The sequence below is a fragment of the Triticum urartu genome, chromosome 3 (assembly GCF_003073215.2).
Source record: "Triticum urartu cultivar G1812 chromosome 3, Tu2.1, whole genome shotgun sequence".
Classification (NCBI taxonomy): Eukaryota; Viridiplantae; Streptophyta; class Magnoliopsida; order Poales; family Poaceae; genus Triticum; species Triticum urartu.
In genome coordinates this window covers 681070202-681083421 of record NC_053024.1, presented here as the reverse complement: position 1 = coordinate 681083421, position 13220 = coordinate 681070202, and the positions used below count along the sequence as shown (strand labels likewise).

The 13220-nt window shown below is 47.8% G+C and overlaps 1 protein-coding gene across 1 annotated transcript; it reads right to left on the bottom strand.

Annotated features, from left to right (window-relative positions):
• Positions 1 to 10971: 10971 nt before the first annotated feature.
• LOC125545894 (protein SRC2-like) lies at positions 10972 to 12386 on the bottom strand. Its single transcript, XM_048709951.1, has one exon. It carries the CDS (start codon positions 12248 to 12250, stop codon positions 11141 to 11143), a length of 1110 nt encoding a protein of 369 aa, XP_048565908.1. The 5' UTR covers positions 12251 to 12386; the 3' UTR covers positions 10972 to 11140.
• Positions 12387 to 13220: the final 834 nt, after the last annotated feature.

Below are 13220 nucleotides of genomic sequence, written 5' to 3'. Positions count from 1 at the left end.
GTCGTGTGGTGCAAGCTCCTGGAACATGGGGAACAGGACCTGCATGTAAAACTGAAGGAAATGAGAAGCAGAGTTCACAAGAAGAACAATAGAGGGACAAAAAAAAGTAGAATCATGTAGAATGTTTAGTTATAGTGGGTAGTTGAAAGAAAGTTGTCGTCCATGTATGAACAAAATTTGCCGTGTATTTTACTTTGAAGTTGCCACATAGTTTGCATAGGATGCAAAAATCAAAAAGTCAGTTTGCACGGCAGCTGATGCCGCATGAAACATCTGCCACATAAACAGAGTGCAGATAATGGCAAAAAACCATATCATGTGAAAAAAAAGTGCAAACAGGGAAGGAGTACTCACATATTTCTTCAGTGTGAGCTTAAATTGACCGTGTTGAGCAAAATGCTTCCTCATGATTTTTTGGTGGAAGTCACCATCCCATATTTTGCAGGTCACACTGTAATGCATGATTGTTTTGTCGGGAGACATATCCATATGCTTGTTGATGTAGTCAATCCCGCATGCAACTACATTCGTCGACATTTTACCGTTTGGCCTCACGGACTCGGCAAGATCACCCAGGTCGACGTACGTCGCTTCGCATTGAATGACCTTGGTTCTGTCCAAACATGAGCTGTATGAAAATGATATAACATGAAAGAATCATGTCTACTAAGTAAAAAAGGAAGAACTAAAACGTAAGTGGATCATATATAGAAAGTAGAAAAAATATGAATGGTAGAAAGAGCAAAGAAAAATGTGGTCATTACGCTTTCAGCTCCTTCATGTGCTTGCTGCTGGCCCTCGCATTTCCGAATCGCTTGACAATATCGTACAGCTGGGTCTGTTCCTTTGTGGCCCTGACTTCGGGCTCGTAGTCTTCCGCGGGAGGTGGGTGAACTACCCTCTGCTGCCTCACAGAACCAGGGGTGGCACTCCTAATGGTATCCTCAGATACCGTATCTGCAGGCACATTGGAACTTGATTGCCCCTGACGTCGTGAGGACCTCCTCTGCAATGCTGCCTCCTTGATCATGCGGTAAGGTTCATCAAGTGACGGTGGAATCTCCTCAGGGGTGCCTGCAAGGATCAAAAAAGTGGGTTAGGATACCTAGGAAACAAAACAAATGGAATGTGAAAAGATAGGGTGCATGATGTGAAATGTAGGTACAAAAAGTAGGGAGTTGCCATGTGGAGGCAAATCCAGTTGCCATGTGTAGTGCACTGTAGTTGCCATGTGACAGCAACTACAGTTGCCATGTTGTGTCAACTCCAGTTGCCATGTGCTTGTCGAATGGAAAATGCAGCATGGAAACAAAAATACAGGTGACATGGTGCAGCAAATCCAGTTGCCATGTGACAACAACTACAGTTGCCATGTTGAATCAACTTCAGTTGCCATGTGATTGCCGAATGTAAAATGCAGCATGGCAACAAAAAATGTAGCTGACATGGTGCAGCAAATCTAGTTGCCATGTCATCACATATCAGTTGCCATCACAAGTGAGAACCCCAAAAAATGCTTGGGACAAAAGTCAAACTACACAGATGTATACAAGAAAATGATAAGCACATAAGAAATGTACCTTGGACGATCGGCTCTGCGAACTTGATAGCCTTCCTGCCCTCGACCATTGGTTGTGCCATCATTGCGGGCATGCCTCCCGGGAAAGCAAAGGCAACTGGCATAGGATCTAGCACCACTGGTTGATCTTGACTGATGCCAAGGCTAAAGCTCGGTGGGGTGAAGGCCATTGGGTGCCTCTCATGCCTACCGGTCGGACCGCGAACAACTTGCGGGGCAGAATCCAAGGGTGAAAAATCAACAAACATATCTGAATCTGCCGCTACAGAATGATCGGGCTTATTTGTAGGGCGGGGCGTGTTGTCAGCGGTATCAGCCGCAGCTTCCTTAACAATCTTCTTGTTTGGGCTGTAGGGGACACCAACATTGACTGGGAGCCTGGAAGTGCGCAGATTTAAGCTGGGGATTTCCACTGCGGGTAAAGGCACAGTCTGCTCCGGGCGTTCACCTGCCTCACTCATGCCCGGCTTGACACCTGCATCAGTTGTGCTCCGGTCTTCCGGTTTCTCCATCACATTGCTTTTGGCAGGTGGCGGGAATAGTGTGGACGCAGGAACATAACCAGACTAATCTCTGCTGCTCCTAGCTACAGCTGGTGCGTTGGGTATGTCTGTTGATTTCTTGCGGGGGCTATGACGCCTCGGTGGAAGACCAGCACGTGAAACAGTCGCCTTAGCAGTATCTGCACCAACAGGAGCTGGAGTTGTTGTGCCAAGACTCTCACCTGTAGATGGCATATCATTATGAACTGCCGCCTCAACCACTTCTGTCGTGGACACAGGAGTGCCACCACGCACGCGCTTGGAATCAGTGTCAGATGAGAGGGAAACTTTCTTGCTTAGGTTGGTCTCGGGAGCATCCACTTCAACGCTTGCTGATGGGGTGGCATGGCTCACAGCAGCATCCTTCATTGCCAGAAGAGTTGGCAATATTTCACATGTCCTGGTAGATACCGACTCGTCACTCCCCGATGTACGGATGTCTGTTGTTATAACCTGCACATCTGCAACCGGCGGAGATGGTCGGCCACTTGCGTCAGAGTTAGTGAGAACAGTTGATGGTGCAGTAGCAGTTTTGTCGATTGGCGCCTCATGAACATCTGAGTTGCCCCCTGTTGACAACATTGAGTGAAGGCGTTCGAGTGGGTCCCTAATGATATGATTGGCCCCGCGTGTAGTAGTCTTCTTCACCCTGCAAAAAAGAGAGCACATGAAAAAGGTATTAAAAATGAACAAAAAATATTTGCCATGGTATAAATCTAAAAAATGAAAAATAGGTGGAAAAGTTGGTAGTTGCCATGTAAGGGGAATATGAGTTGCCATGTGGCATAGTTAGCAGTTGCCATGCAAATCCAGCAAGAGTTGCCATGCTAGCCAACTTGAAGAATGATAAAAATGTCTGATCTGCCAGGAATGCAATTTCAAAACTAGGTATGGGATGAGCACACAAGCCAATGGAAAGATGGCAGTTGCCATGTAGGTACAATAAGAGTTGCCATTTGGCCTAGATAGCAGTTGCCATGTAAAAACAAGCAGGAGTTGCCATGCAGTTAAAAAGGAAGGAAATCATTTGAAAAACAGCAGTTGCCATGTGGGGACGATGACAGAAGCCCATGTGGCAAGCTGAACGGATGCATTGAAAAATCAAAAATATAGCACTATGTCAATGAAAGCACATGGAAAACCTACTTCTTGACTGGCTTTCTCAGGTCTGGCAACATGACAGGATCCCTGGTGTTGGACGTCGTCGTACAAGGAGATGACCTGGTGGAAGGGGTGTCACCAGCAATGGGGGTACCTTTGTTCAACCAAGCAGAAACACGGGTTGGCGTTGGTGCCTGTTTCTTCGTAATTGCTCGTCCACCAGCTGTCGCCTCACTGCACGTATAAGATGGAGGAAAAAAGGTGGCAATTGTCAGAAAGCAAACTCGTTGCCGCGCTTAGCAAAAACAAATGCAAAAAGGGACCAGTCTGTTTCAAAAATATAGACAAAACAAAAAACTAAAATTAAAGTCGAACCTCCTCCTAGCAGCTACGGGATCGGTCTAGACCTCTTGCCAGGAGAACCCTGCCCAACATCCTCTGGAGCCCTCCCCCTCTTTGATGGCAACACCCTCTCGCCTCTCGCAGTCGTATGTTCTTTGACTTTCTCTGGTGGGGGGACATCTGGTGCATCCTTGCCCTTCTTACCACCTGCACGAACTTCAACATGTTCATCATCATCGGTGTCCTGTTGCACGTTCTCCATGTCATCATCGTCATCCTTGCTGAGACCAGCGTCTCCATCTAGTTCATCTTGTGTGTCAGCAAGCTCTTGGGAACTGTTGTAGTCATACCGGCCACGGCAACCAGTTGGCCGATGTGTCCGTTCTGGAACAAATGTAGTGAACCACCTCGCAACCGTGTCGCTGTCGGAGCCATTAAGGGACGTCCACCCCTCAACCAACTTCCCGAGCAAGCCGGTCATTCCGGATACAAACTGCCCAATTAGATGCTCAACATGTGCCCTCGCATGTGCATGAAACAAGAAGCAGCAATAACCAACCATATTACAGTCACTTGCACAACATCAAAAATAATCCAAGGCAACCATAGATATATATCTTTGATTACCTCGGTAGGGCAAGACGGAGCTGAGTGCACGTCCATCCACTTTCCAAAGTTTTGAGGCCCCCAAACATGTTATAGTCTATAGCATGCTTGGCCATCAGCTGGAAAAAACCAAAAAAATAGCTAGGATGTAAGAGAGAGAATGATGAACACTGACTAGCAGTTCATGTGTTGCAAATACAACAAAAAAAAGACGCAAATATAAGTTTCAGCACGAATGACAGAGTTGCCATGTGGAGTGAGACATGGATACCATACGCAGACAGCCATGGCTAACAAAGGTAGTCATCTCTTGTTAACCACAAACAGTTGCCACATGACGATATGTTATGCCACAAAAATTTGTAAGAATGTCGTGTAGAGAAAGAAACCAGAACTAACCTGCAGTTTTCCATATTTGGTATCAGTTACCCTGTCTGCATCAAGCACAGCCTTGACAGCATCGATAGTCCACGCAGAAATAGCAAACTTGTGCGTAGGCGGAGGGCCTCTTGTCCTAGTGAAATCCACGATGGACAGATCAAGACAGTCGACGTACATGAGCTGATGTACAACAATTTTAAAAAGAAAGAAATATCATTTGCGATCATGGTATTTTACGAAAAAACAGGATAATATATGTTCCTACGATCATCAAGTTGAAGTGCATGAAAAGAGAAAAGGAAGAAGTTGCCATCTGTATGTGCTAGTTTCCATCATAGTGTGATGGCAGTTGCCATATTGTCATGATGGCAGTTGCCATATTGTCATGATGACAGTTGCCATATTGTCATTATGGTAGTTGCCATCTTGTTATGATCAGGTTGCCATGCATGAATAAAAGGTGTTAAAAAGAGTGTTCACAGAAAGGACTGGTAAAAAATACCATTAAATGTAGTCAACAACCCTTATGGTACATCTTGCTTGAGAATGCATCATGTAGGAAGTTGGCAATGAACTTACACCAATTCATGTTCTTCACATCTTTCAGTTTCGCCTGCACCACACAATTTTTAGGACAACGAGTTGCCGCATCAGAAATCAAATGGAAAAAACATCAAAAAAACACTGGCAGTGACTAGCTTGCACATGACATCGGATAAAAAAAATTGAAGGAAAATAATGTAGTAAAGATAGATCATTCACCAGGATGGGGAAGCATTTGTTGCTTAGGCGAAGAGAAGTGGTCGACGCGAAAACAGCTGAGATGAGGTACATGAGTAGTTTCATCTTAAAAACCTCGCCATGGGTTGTTCATGACCTGCAGCGAATCTACCAGTACAGACGTGTTCGGCATGGATTCCAACCCAGGAAACAAACAGGGGAACAACGCTTCCTCGATCTTGTTATTGACCTCATACGGGACTCTGATTTGTCCACGGGGCACACCCAAAGTGGAGAACACGGATTCCTCGTTCGACGGCAGTCTTCCACGTCCCGGAATCACAAATTCCCTAGAGGCGGGGTCGTAAATCTCACCAACCCAGTCGCATACAGGGTTGACTAGATTCGTGCACCGGACATTCATCAGAGCCTGCATACCCATCTCAGCAGCAGCTCCATTCTGATCATCGGTAAATCTATCAGTCAATGAAGTCAGTCGTTCCTGGGAGGCCCTGTTGCGAGTACGTTTCTTCTTCTGCAAAAAACAGACAAATGATCAGTTGTTGCCATGTTTTCACTGTCATGAAATTTTAGTTCATGACAGACGACTGCAAAGCTCGAGGTGGCAACCAATAACATATGCAGGAGGAAGAGGGTGTGTGGACAGTTACCTCGTCGCCCTCTTTTCTCCGTCCAGTTGCCCGATTCTGCTGTGGTGGATCCATGAAATCATCATCACCGTTTTGATGATCGCCGCGAGCCATTCTACTGAGGTAAGAACAGACCAAATTGTCACGGTGGAAATGAAAATGCAGGAAGTAAGCAGTTGCCACCTAACAGAATGTCCTTGCCGCATGGGCTCGAGTGAAAATGTCAACTAGTGAATGCAAAATATCACATGAACACGCACGCACCCCCCCCTATGATTGTCGAAAACATAAATGTGGCAATTAAGCACATTTGTTACATTTAAAAAAATGTACAGATCGTAAATGCACTTAAAAACAAAATGTTGAAGTTGCCATGTTAGCACAAGATAGTACGAAAGAAAGTCACAAAATCCTCCACTGCACAAACCTAAGATGTGGCAGCTCACACCCTGTCCTCATACAACAATGACTTGCCATGTGTTCAATGGCAAAAATGTGCTAGGTTGAAATTGCCATGTTAAAATGCAACACAGAATTCAAAAAAGCGATGAAAAACATCTAATGAACAACCTGAAATTGCCAGTGTGTTCAGATATCACAAGTCATCATGGCAAAACACGAAAATTGCGTCTGCCGTATAATGAATTTGCCACATTATACTGACTGTAACATGGCAACAGACATGCTGTGTTCAGACAAATACTTGCCACATGGAAAGCATATATATGGCATCTGACACAATTGATGTGTAAATTAGTTGCCATGTTATGCAGCCAATTCGCGACATTATCCTGTCTACAACATGGCAACAACCAAAGTGTGTTCACAGTCTATTTGCCACAAGAATATACTATCCAAGTGGCAATAGACACAGTTGATGTGCAAATTAGTTGCCATCCAGTGCAATTGGTTGCTGAAACTGCAGTGACTACCGATTTACTACACTTTACCATTCCTACAGTGTGGCAACTATCACAATCATTCAGCAAAAATTAGTTGCCACATGGAAAACATGTTTGTGGCAACTATCACAGTCATTCGGGAAATTAGTTGCCACATGTTTGTGGAAAAGCATGTTTGTGGCAACTATCACAGTCATTCAAGAAATTAGTTGCCGCATGGAAAGCAAGTTTGTGGCAACTATCACAGTCATTCAGGATATTAGTTGCCATACAGTCATGATAGTTACTCAAACCACCACGTTTGCCTTCATACTGCAGTTTTAAAAACAACTAACTAGATCTAGGGTTCAATGGCAACTATAATGACTTGAAATTCATCCCCAAATTTCTCCCCGAACTGATCGCAAATACCACTTCGAAGCAATGCGCAACTATCAGATCGGAAAACAACGGCCCAATCCCAAGGCACAACCAGTGTGTGTCTCCGGACAGGCAGAACCACACCGGCGAGACCGCCACCGCGGCGGCGACGAAACTGCCCAGTGCCACCAAAAATGGCAAGCACAGGACTCCGCCGCCGGCGGGAACACCGGCGCATCGCCAAATCGCCTAAATCTCTACAAATCTCGAGCGAAGCATCGAACACGGGGGGAAGGGGAGAAAATGCAGGCAAGGATTGTGAGAGTGGGAGCGAGCATTACCTTCAATCTGTAGGCGCTCCGGTCCGGCGAGTACCACCGACGGTCGCGAACACCATCGACTCTTCCGCCTCCGCCGTCGCCTTCTCCCCTCGTCTTCTCCTCCAATCGTCTGAAATGCGAAGTGGGTTGTGCGAGTAACTGTGGGGATGAGTAAATGGAACCGTGAGGGGGAGGTGGGCGAAGTGCGCGACGTGTTTGACGTCAACCACGGTCGGCGCGTGGCGTGCGGGCGCATAGCAGTTCCACCACACGCCCCCGAGTGGCAACCACTGACCGCGGGGGGGGGGGGGCAACCAACGTGCGGGCGAACTATGTCACACACCACACACGCGCCTTGTCCTACGTGGCACAGAAAATCGGCCAGATTGTGCCAAGATTCGTGCATATAGTACTGGACGGTGATGGATGCGTGTGGTCGAGATGGTCAATGCCCACACGTGTGGGCGTTAACATTTCCGTTTTTTAACACAACACAATCGAAGTCGCTGATATACACGAGCGTATACTCACCCATATGATTACACGCACACCCTACCCTATGAGCACCTTTGAAAGACTGAGCCGGCACATCATCTTGAGATTGACAAAAGAAGCAAAATCTACTATAGCGTTTGGCCAGCCTTTTTTTGGCTTGATTTTTTATTTCCAATGGTTTCTATTAAAATACATTGCAAAAAAGATATATCAGAGCATTAGACATTTGTGGATTTCAAAAAACATTCATGAATTCAGGGAAAAAATCCAGATTTTTAAAAATGTTTGTGAATTTAAAAAATTGCAAGCTAAAAAATTCAAATTTCCAAAAATGTTGGCTTCATAAATGTTTAAGATTTATTATTTCCTGAATTTAGAGAAAAAAATGAATTTTCAAAAAAATCATAATTGTTTAAACGTTCCTGAATTTCAGCAAATCTTCATGATTTTAAAATATATGGTCACAAATATTGAATATGTTCATGGATTCAAAAAAAATTGGATATGGAAAAATGTTCTTGAATCCAGAAAAAAAATGTTCGCAAATTCGAAGAATGTTCATGAATGGCTTTCAAAAAATATTAATGAAATTTAATATTTACAAAATAAAGGAAAATAAAAGGGAGAAACCTATAAAATCAGAAAAAAGGAATTTTCACTAGAAGGAAGATTCTAGAAGCAAACCTTCCCAAAACCGATGGGAGAAAGAACAGTGGACCGGACTACGAACGCTCAGCGGGGGCATGTGGTCGGTATCCAGTGACCCACGTGTGGAATAGAAATCCCATCGACTCTCTACTTGGACTTTCCAATAAAAAGAAAAGGAAAAACACTACAACTTCCAAACTTATGATGTCAAGTGTAAAAAAAACATTTGGTCTCCACCACTAAGGGCATGAGACCTTTGCTAGACATTTATAATTTCCCTAGTTTTCCTTACTAACTTTGTAACATGCTCTTTATGTTACACCATTGTACATTGCCACTACTAATTATAAATGAAAAAGACTCACATTAGGGGTTTCCCTACAGTTTTGGGTCAAAAAAAGAACGTTCAAGGATGAATATGTCTCTCTTTTCTACTATGATTGTTTACTCCCTACTGTGTAGTCTATAGTATAAGTTTAATGGTTATGTCACAATAAAATTGATTCATATGCCGACAAAGAAAATGGAAACATCAAAGGTCAAAAGGAAAAGTAGGGAATAAGACTTCTCTATTTCCTCAAATAACATGGGAACTGCTAAAAGAAATCAATACTTAAGCTCCTACTAAAAAAATTAGCATTGGAAGTGAAAGATTGGGGCTAAATCTTGGGTCATGCAAGGCCTATAATCAGCCGCCAAATGCACGCGCCAAGGTGGAGGGGTTGCGGGGAGGGCAGGAAACAGTGGGAGGTGAAACGGCGGAGCAAGAAGAACAAGACTGAATGTAAATTAACCAACGGTCATTGTACAAGCCCTAAGATGAAAAGATAGGGCAACCCCATGTTAGTTTTCTTTAAAAATATCATGAAGCAACGTTGACAAAACCTACTGAACTAATAGTATTTGGTTGATGACGGCGGAGCAAGAAGAACAAGGCTGCATGTAAATTAACCAACGGTCATTGTACAAGCCCTAAGATGAAAACACAGGGGCAACCATGTTAGTTTTCTTTAAAAATATCATTGAGCAACGTTGACAGAACCTACTGAACTAATTGTGTTTGGTTGATGACAGTGAAACAAAGAGAACAAGGCTGCATGTAAATTAACCAACGGTCATTGTAAAAGCCCTAAGATGAAAACACATGGGCAATCATATTAGTTTTCCTAAAAAATATCATTGAGCAACATTGACACAACCTACTAAACTAATTGTATTTGGTTGATGACGGCGGAGCAAGAAGAACAAGGCTGCATGTAAATTAACCAACGGTCGTTGTACAAGCCCTAAGACGAAAACATAGGGCAACCATGTTAGCTTTCCTAAAAATATTATTTAGCAACATTGACACAACCTACTGAACTTTGTATTTGGTTGATGACATGAGTATTTTTTTACCAACAAAATTGCGCACCTACAGACGGAGATGCTCTAACAGGACTGTCTTCTTTCTGTTTGGCGGAAACTCTACTAGGACTGTCTATTCGCATCATTTTCTCAATGGCAAGTACTATTGTGCAGTCCTGATCCTTTTTGGCATTTATTGCGAAGCACAGAGAGACTGTTCAGGTATTACTATTACTCCCTCAGTTCCATATTATAGTGCGTATAAGGTTTTGGATGAAATTCCGGAATGTAGTGCGCATTAACATTTTTGGACGAAGATATCCACATGCAAGAGAGTCTGACAAAAGCAAAGGGCATTTCTAGTCTAGATAAAAGTGACAGCACATGCGTTGGTATAAACGCCATAAACAAGGCGCACTATATAGAGGAACGGAGGGAGTACTCCTATTATTTACATTGTTGCAAAGAACAGGGACAGCAGTTGAGGTCTGCAAGACTGCAACTGTACTACAGCTTGTTGGGATCATTTTCTTAATGGCATTATTGCCAAGATCAGTTCTGGTCTGCACGAATAAGATTGCACCCGCACAATGTTGGCAGTTGGCACCAAACGGCGCCATTAGCATGGAAGGCGCACCATACAGTGCCGAGTGTTCAACACTGCCCTCCACGACCTTTTCGAACCGGAAGTTTCTTCCCCTAACCCACTCTTCCACTAACCCAGAGAAGAAATTTCCTCGCAAGATGCGGAAAATTCCACCGGCCGGTCGATGAAGGAGTCAATAAGAACATACCAGACTTCATTCACCGTCACGCCAAGTTTTCCAACATTCACGCGCCAACGCAAACACGTCAACCACAAGACTAGAACATCACTACTAGTTCCAACACGCAAAGTTTGATCAAACGTATCAAATGAATGAGCACAAAGACAACACGGCCAAATTATCAGCGATTCGAGCCCAATAGAGACAGAAATTTACAGAACATATCATGTTAAAACTCATATTTACATTACCATATCACACTAGCAGCGCACAGAGGCGCCGGCGATTTTGAGCGGAAAATCTGAAGACGAAAGAACTGAATAAATACCAAGAGCGTACAAAAGAACTGTGCTGCTGCACATCCGATCCTCCCCGACGATCTAGAAATCGAAGCCACCGCCGTCGTCGAACCCGGCGTCGTAGCCGGCATCATACCCGCCGGCGGAGTCGGAGATCATGTCGCCGATGAGGAGCCCGCCGAGCGCGCCTCCGAGGAGCCCCGCGCCGAGGCCCATCCCCATGCCGCTCTTCTTCGGCGGCTTCACGGCCTGCTGCTGGTACCCGTACCCGGCGGGCTGCTGTGGTGGATAGCCGTAGCCGCCGTACCCTCCTTGCGGCGGCGGGGGCGGGTAGCCGTACCCGGCCGGCTGCTGCGGTGGGTACCCGTAGCCGTACTGCGGGGGCGGGGCGCCGTAGGGAGCGCCGGTGCTGGGTCCCGCCGCGGCCGCTGGGTAGGCCGTCACTGGCTCGCCTGCCTTCGCCGGCTTTCCTGACGGACCAGCGGGTGGGTAGCCGGCGGGTGCGGGGTAGGCGGTGGATGGCTCGCCTGTCTTGCCAGCGGGTGGGTAGCCGGAGGGAGGCGGGTAGGCACCAGCGGTTGCTGCCCCGTCGGCCTTCGTCGCCTGCGGGTACGCGGACTGAGGCGGGTACGCGTTACCAGGCGGTGGATAGGCGGACGGAGCCCCGTAGGCGTCGGCCTTGCCGGCCGGAGGATACGCGCCCTGCGGCGGGTACGCGGCGGCGGGGGGAGGCTGCGCGTACGCGGCCTGCGCACCACCGTAGGCGCCAGCGGCCTGGCCCTGTGTCACCTCGCCGAGCTTATACGAGAAGTTGAGGACCCCCTGGGGCTTCCCGGACCCGATCTTGCGGACCTGGTAGGCGACGAACTTGACCGGAACAGGGCCCTCAGGGGCGCCGGAGAGCAGCTCGGAGAGCGGGATGTGGACCTCGCCGACGTCGCGGTCGCCGAGGGCGCGCTCGGCGCGGAGCAGCACGTGGACGGACCCCGCGGCGTTGGCGGGGACGGTGAACCGGACAGTCGCGTTCCAGGTCGGGTTGCGGCCGCCGGCGCGGTCGGTGGCGACGCGCTGGCGCGAGCGCGGGTCGCCGGAGAGGGAGACGACCGCGTACACCTCCATGGCCGAGAAGAGGTTCACGTCCTTGAGGTCCTTGCCCGATATCAGGGTCAGCTCCAGCGCCCTCTGCGCCATGGCGTCGACGGTCTTGGCGATCTCGGTGTCGATTGCGATTTCTGTGGATCGAGAGAGAGGGGAGAGCAGATCTGGCTGTGGATGGATGTATCCGAAGACTCGGTGGTGGGATCGTTGGGAGGGCACAGGGCTGCGCGTATTATATGGCGGGGAGGGAGAGGAGGGGGTTGCGAGGGTGGTTCCCCCACGCGCATGCTTAGCCTTTAAGGCTGATGCGCGGGCCATGTCCTCCGTGGGTCCGTCATGTCAGTGGAATGAGTAAGGTCTGTGGTAGGTCCTTCGTGAATAACGCGTCGTTCTCAGTCGGTTTCGCGACACGCGGACGACGGGGGCTCCCCGCTCAGCATGCATGACGCGTGGTCCCCGGGATGCGGCGGGTCCCACGTGTCATCGAGGGGAGGCGGTGCGCGTGTTCTAGGCGGCGGCGGTTGCGTCACGAATCATCGCCCCGTCCCCACAGTAGAGGGATTGAATTGAAAAAAAATAGTCGTGCCGTTCAGGTTAGTGCGGTGGGGCCCGCGCGTCGGCTCCCAGCGGACATGACGTCCTTGGGTGTGCCATCCTCTCTCCCCAAAGTGGACCCCACGCACGCACGTTGACGGCTGACCGGCGCCCGTGTGGGTGGGGCGGCGCAGCCTCGCGACGAATCTCGGCCGTCGTTAGTGGCGGCGGCGGCAGGTCGGGATTCGTATTCTCTTCTGTTTCCCGTGCAGGTGCACTTGCAGGCTAAGGAAAAGTGAGTGCGCGTGACGGGAGAGAAAGGGAAGCACTCTCTCTCGACGCGGGCACGACGCGGCTGCTCCGTCGCCGTAGCTTTCCGCGCATTGCACCTGTAGTAGTACTGCACACGGAAGGAAGGAGGGATTCGTTCGCCTTTGGTTGGGGCCCTGCACCTGCTGCATCCTGCATGGTGTGGCTCGCCGGACACCGCTCGAGTAAAGTACTAGTAGACGTCCTACGCGCTATGATA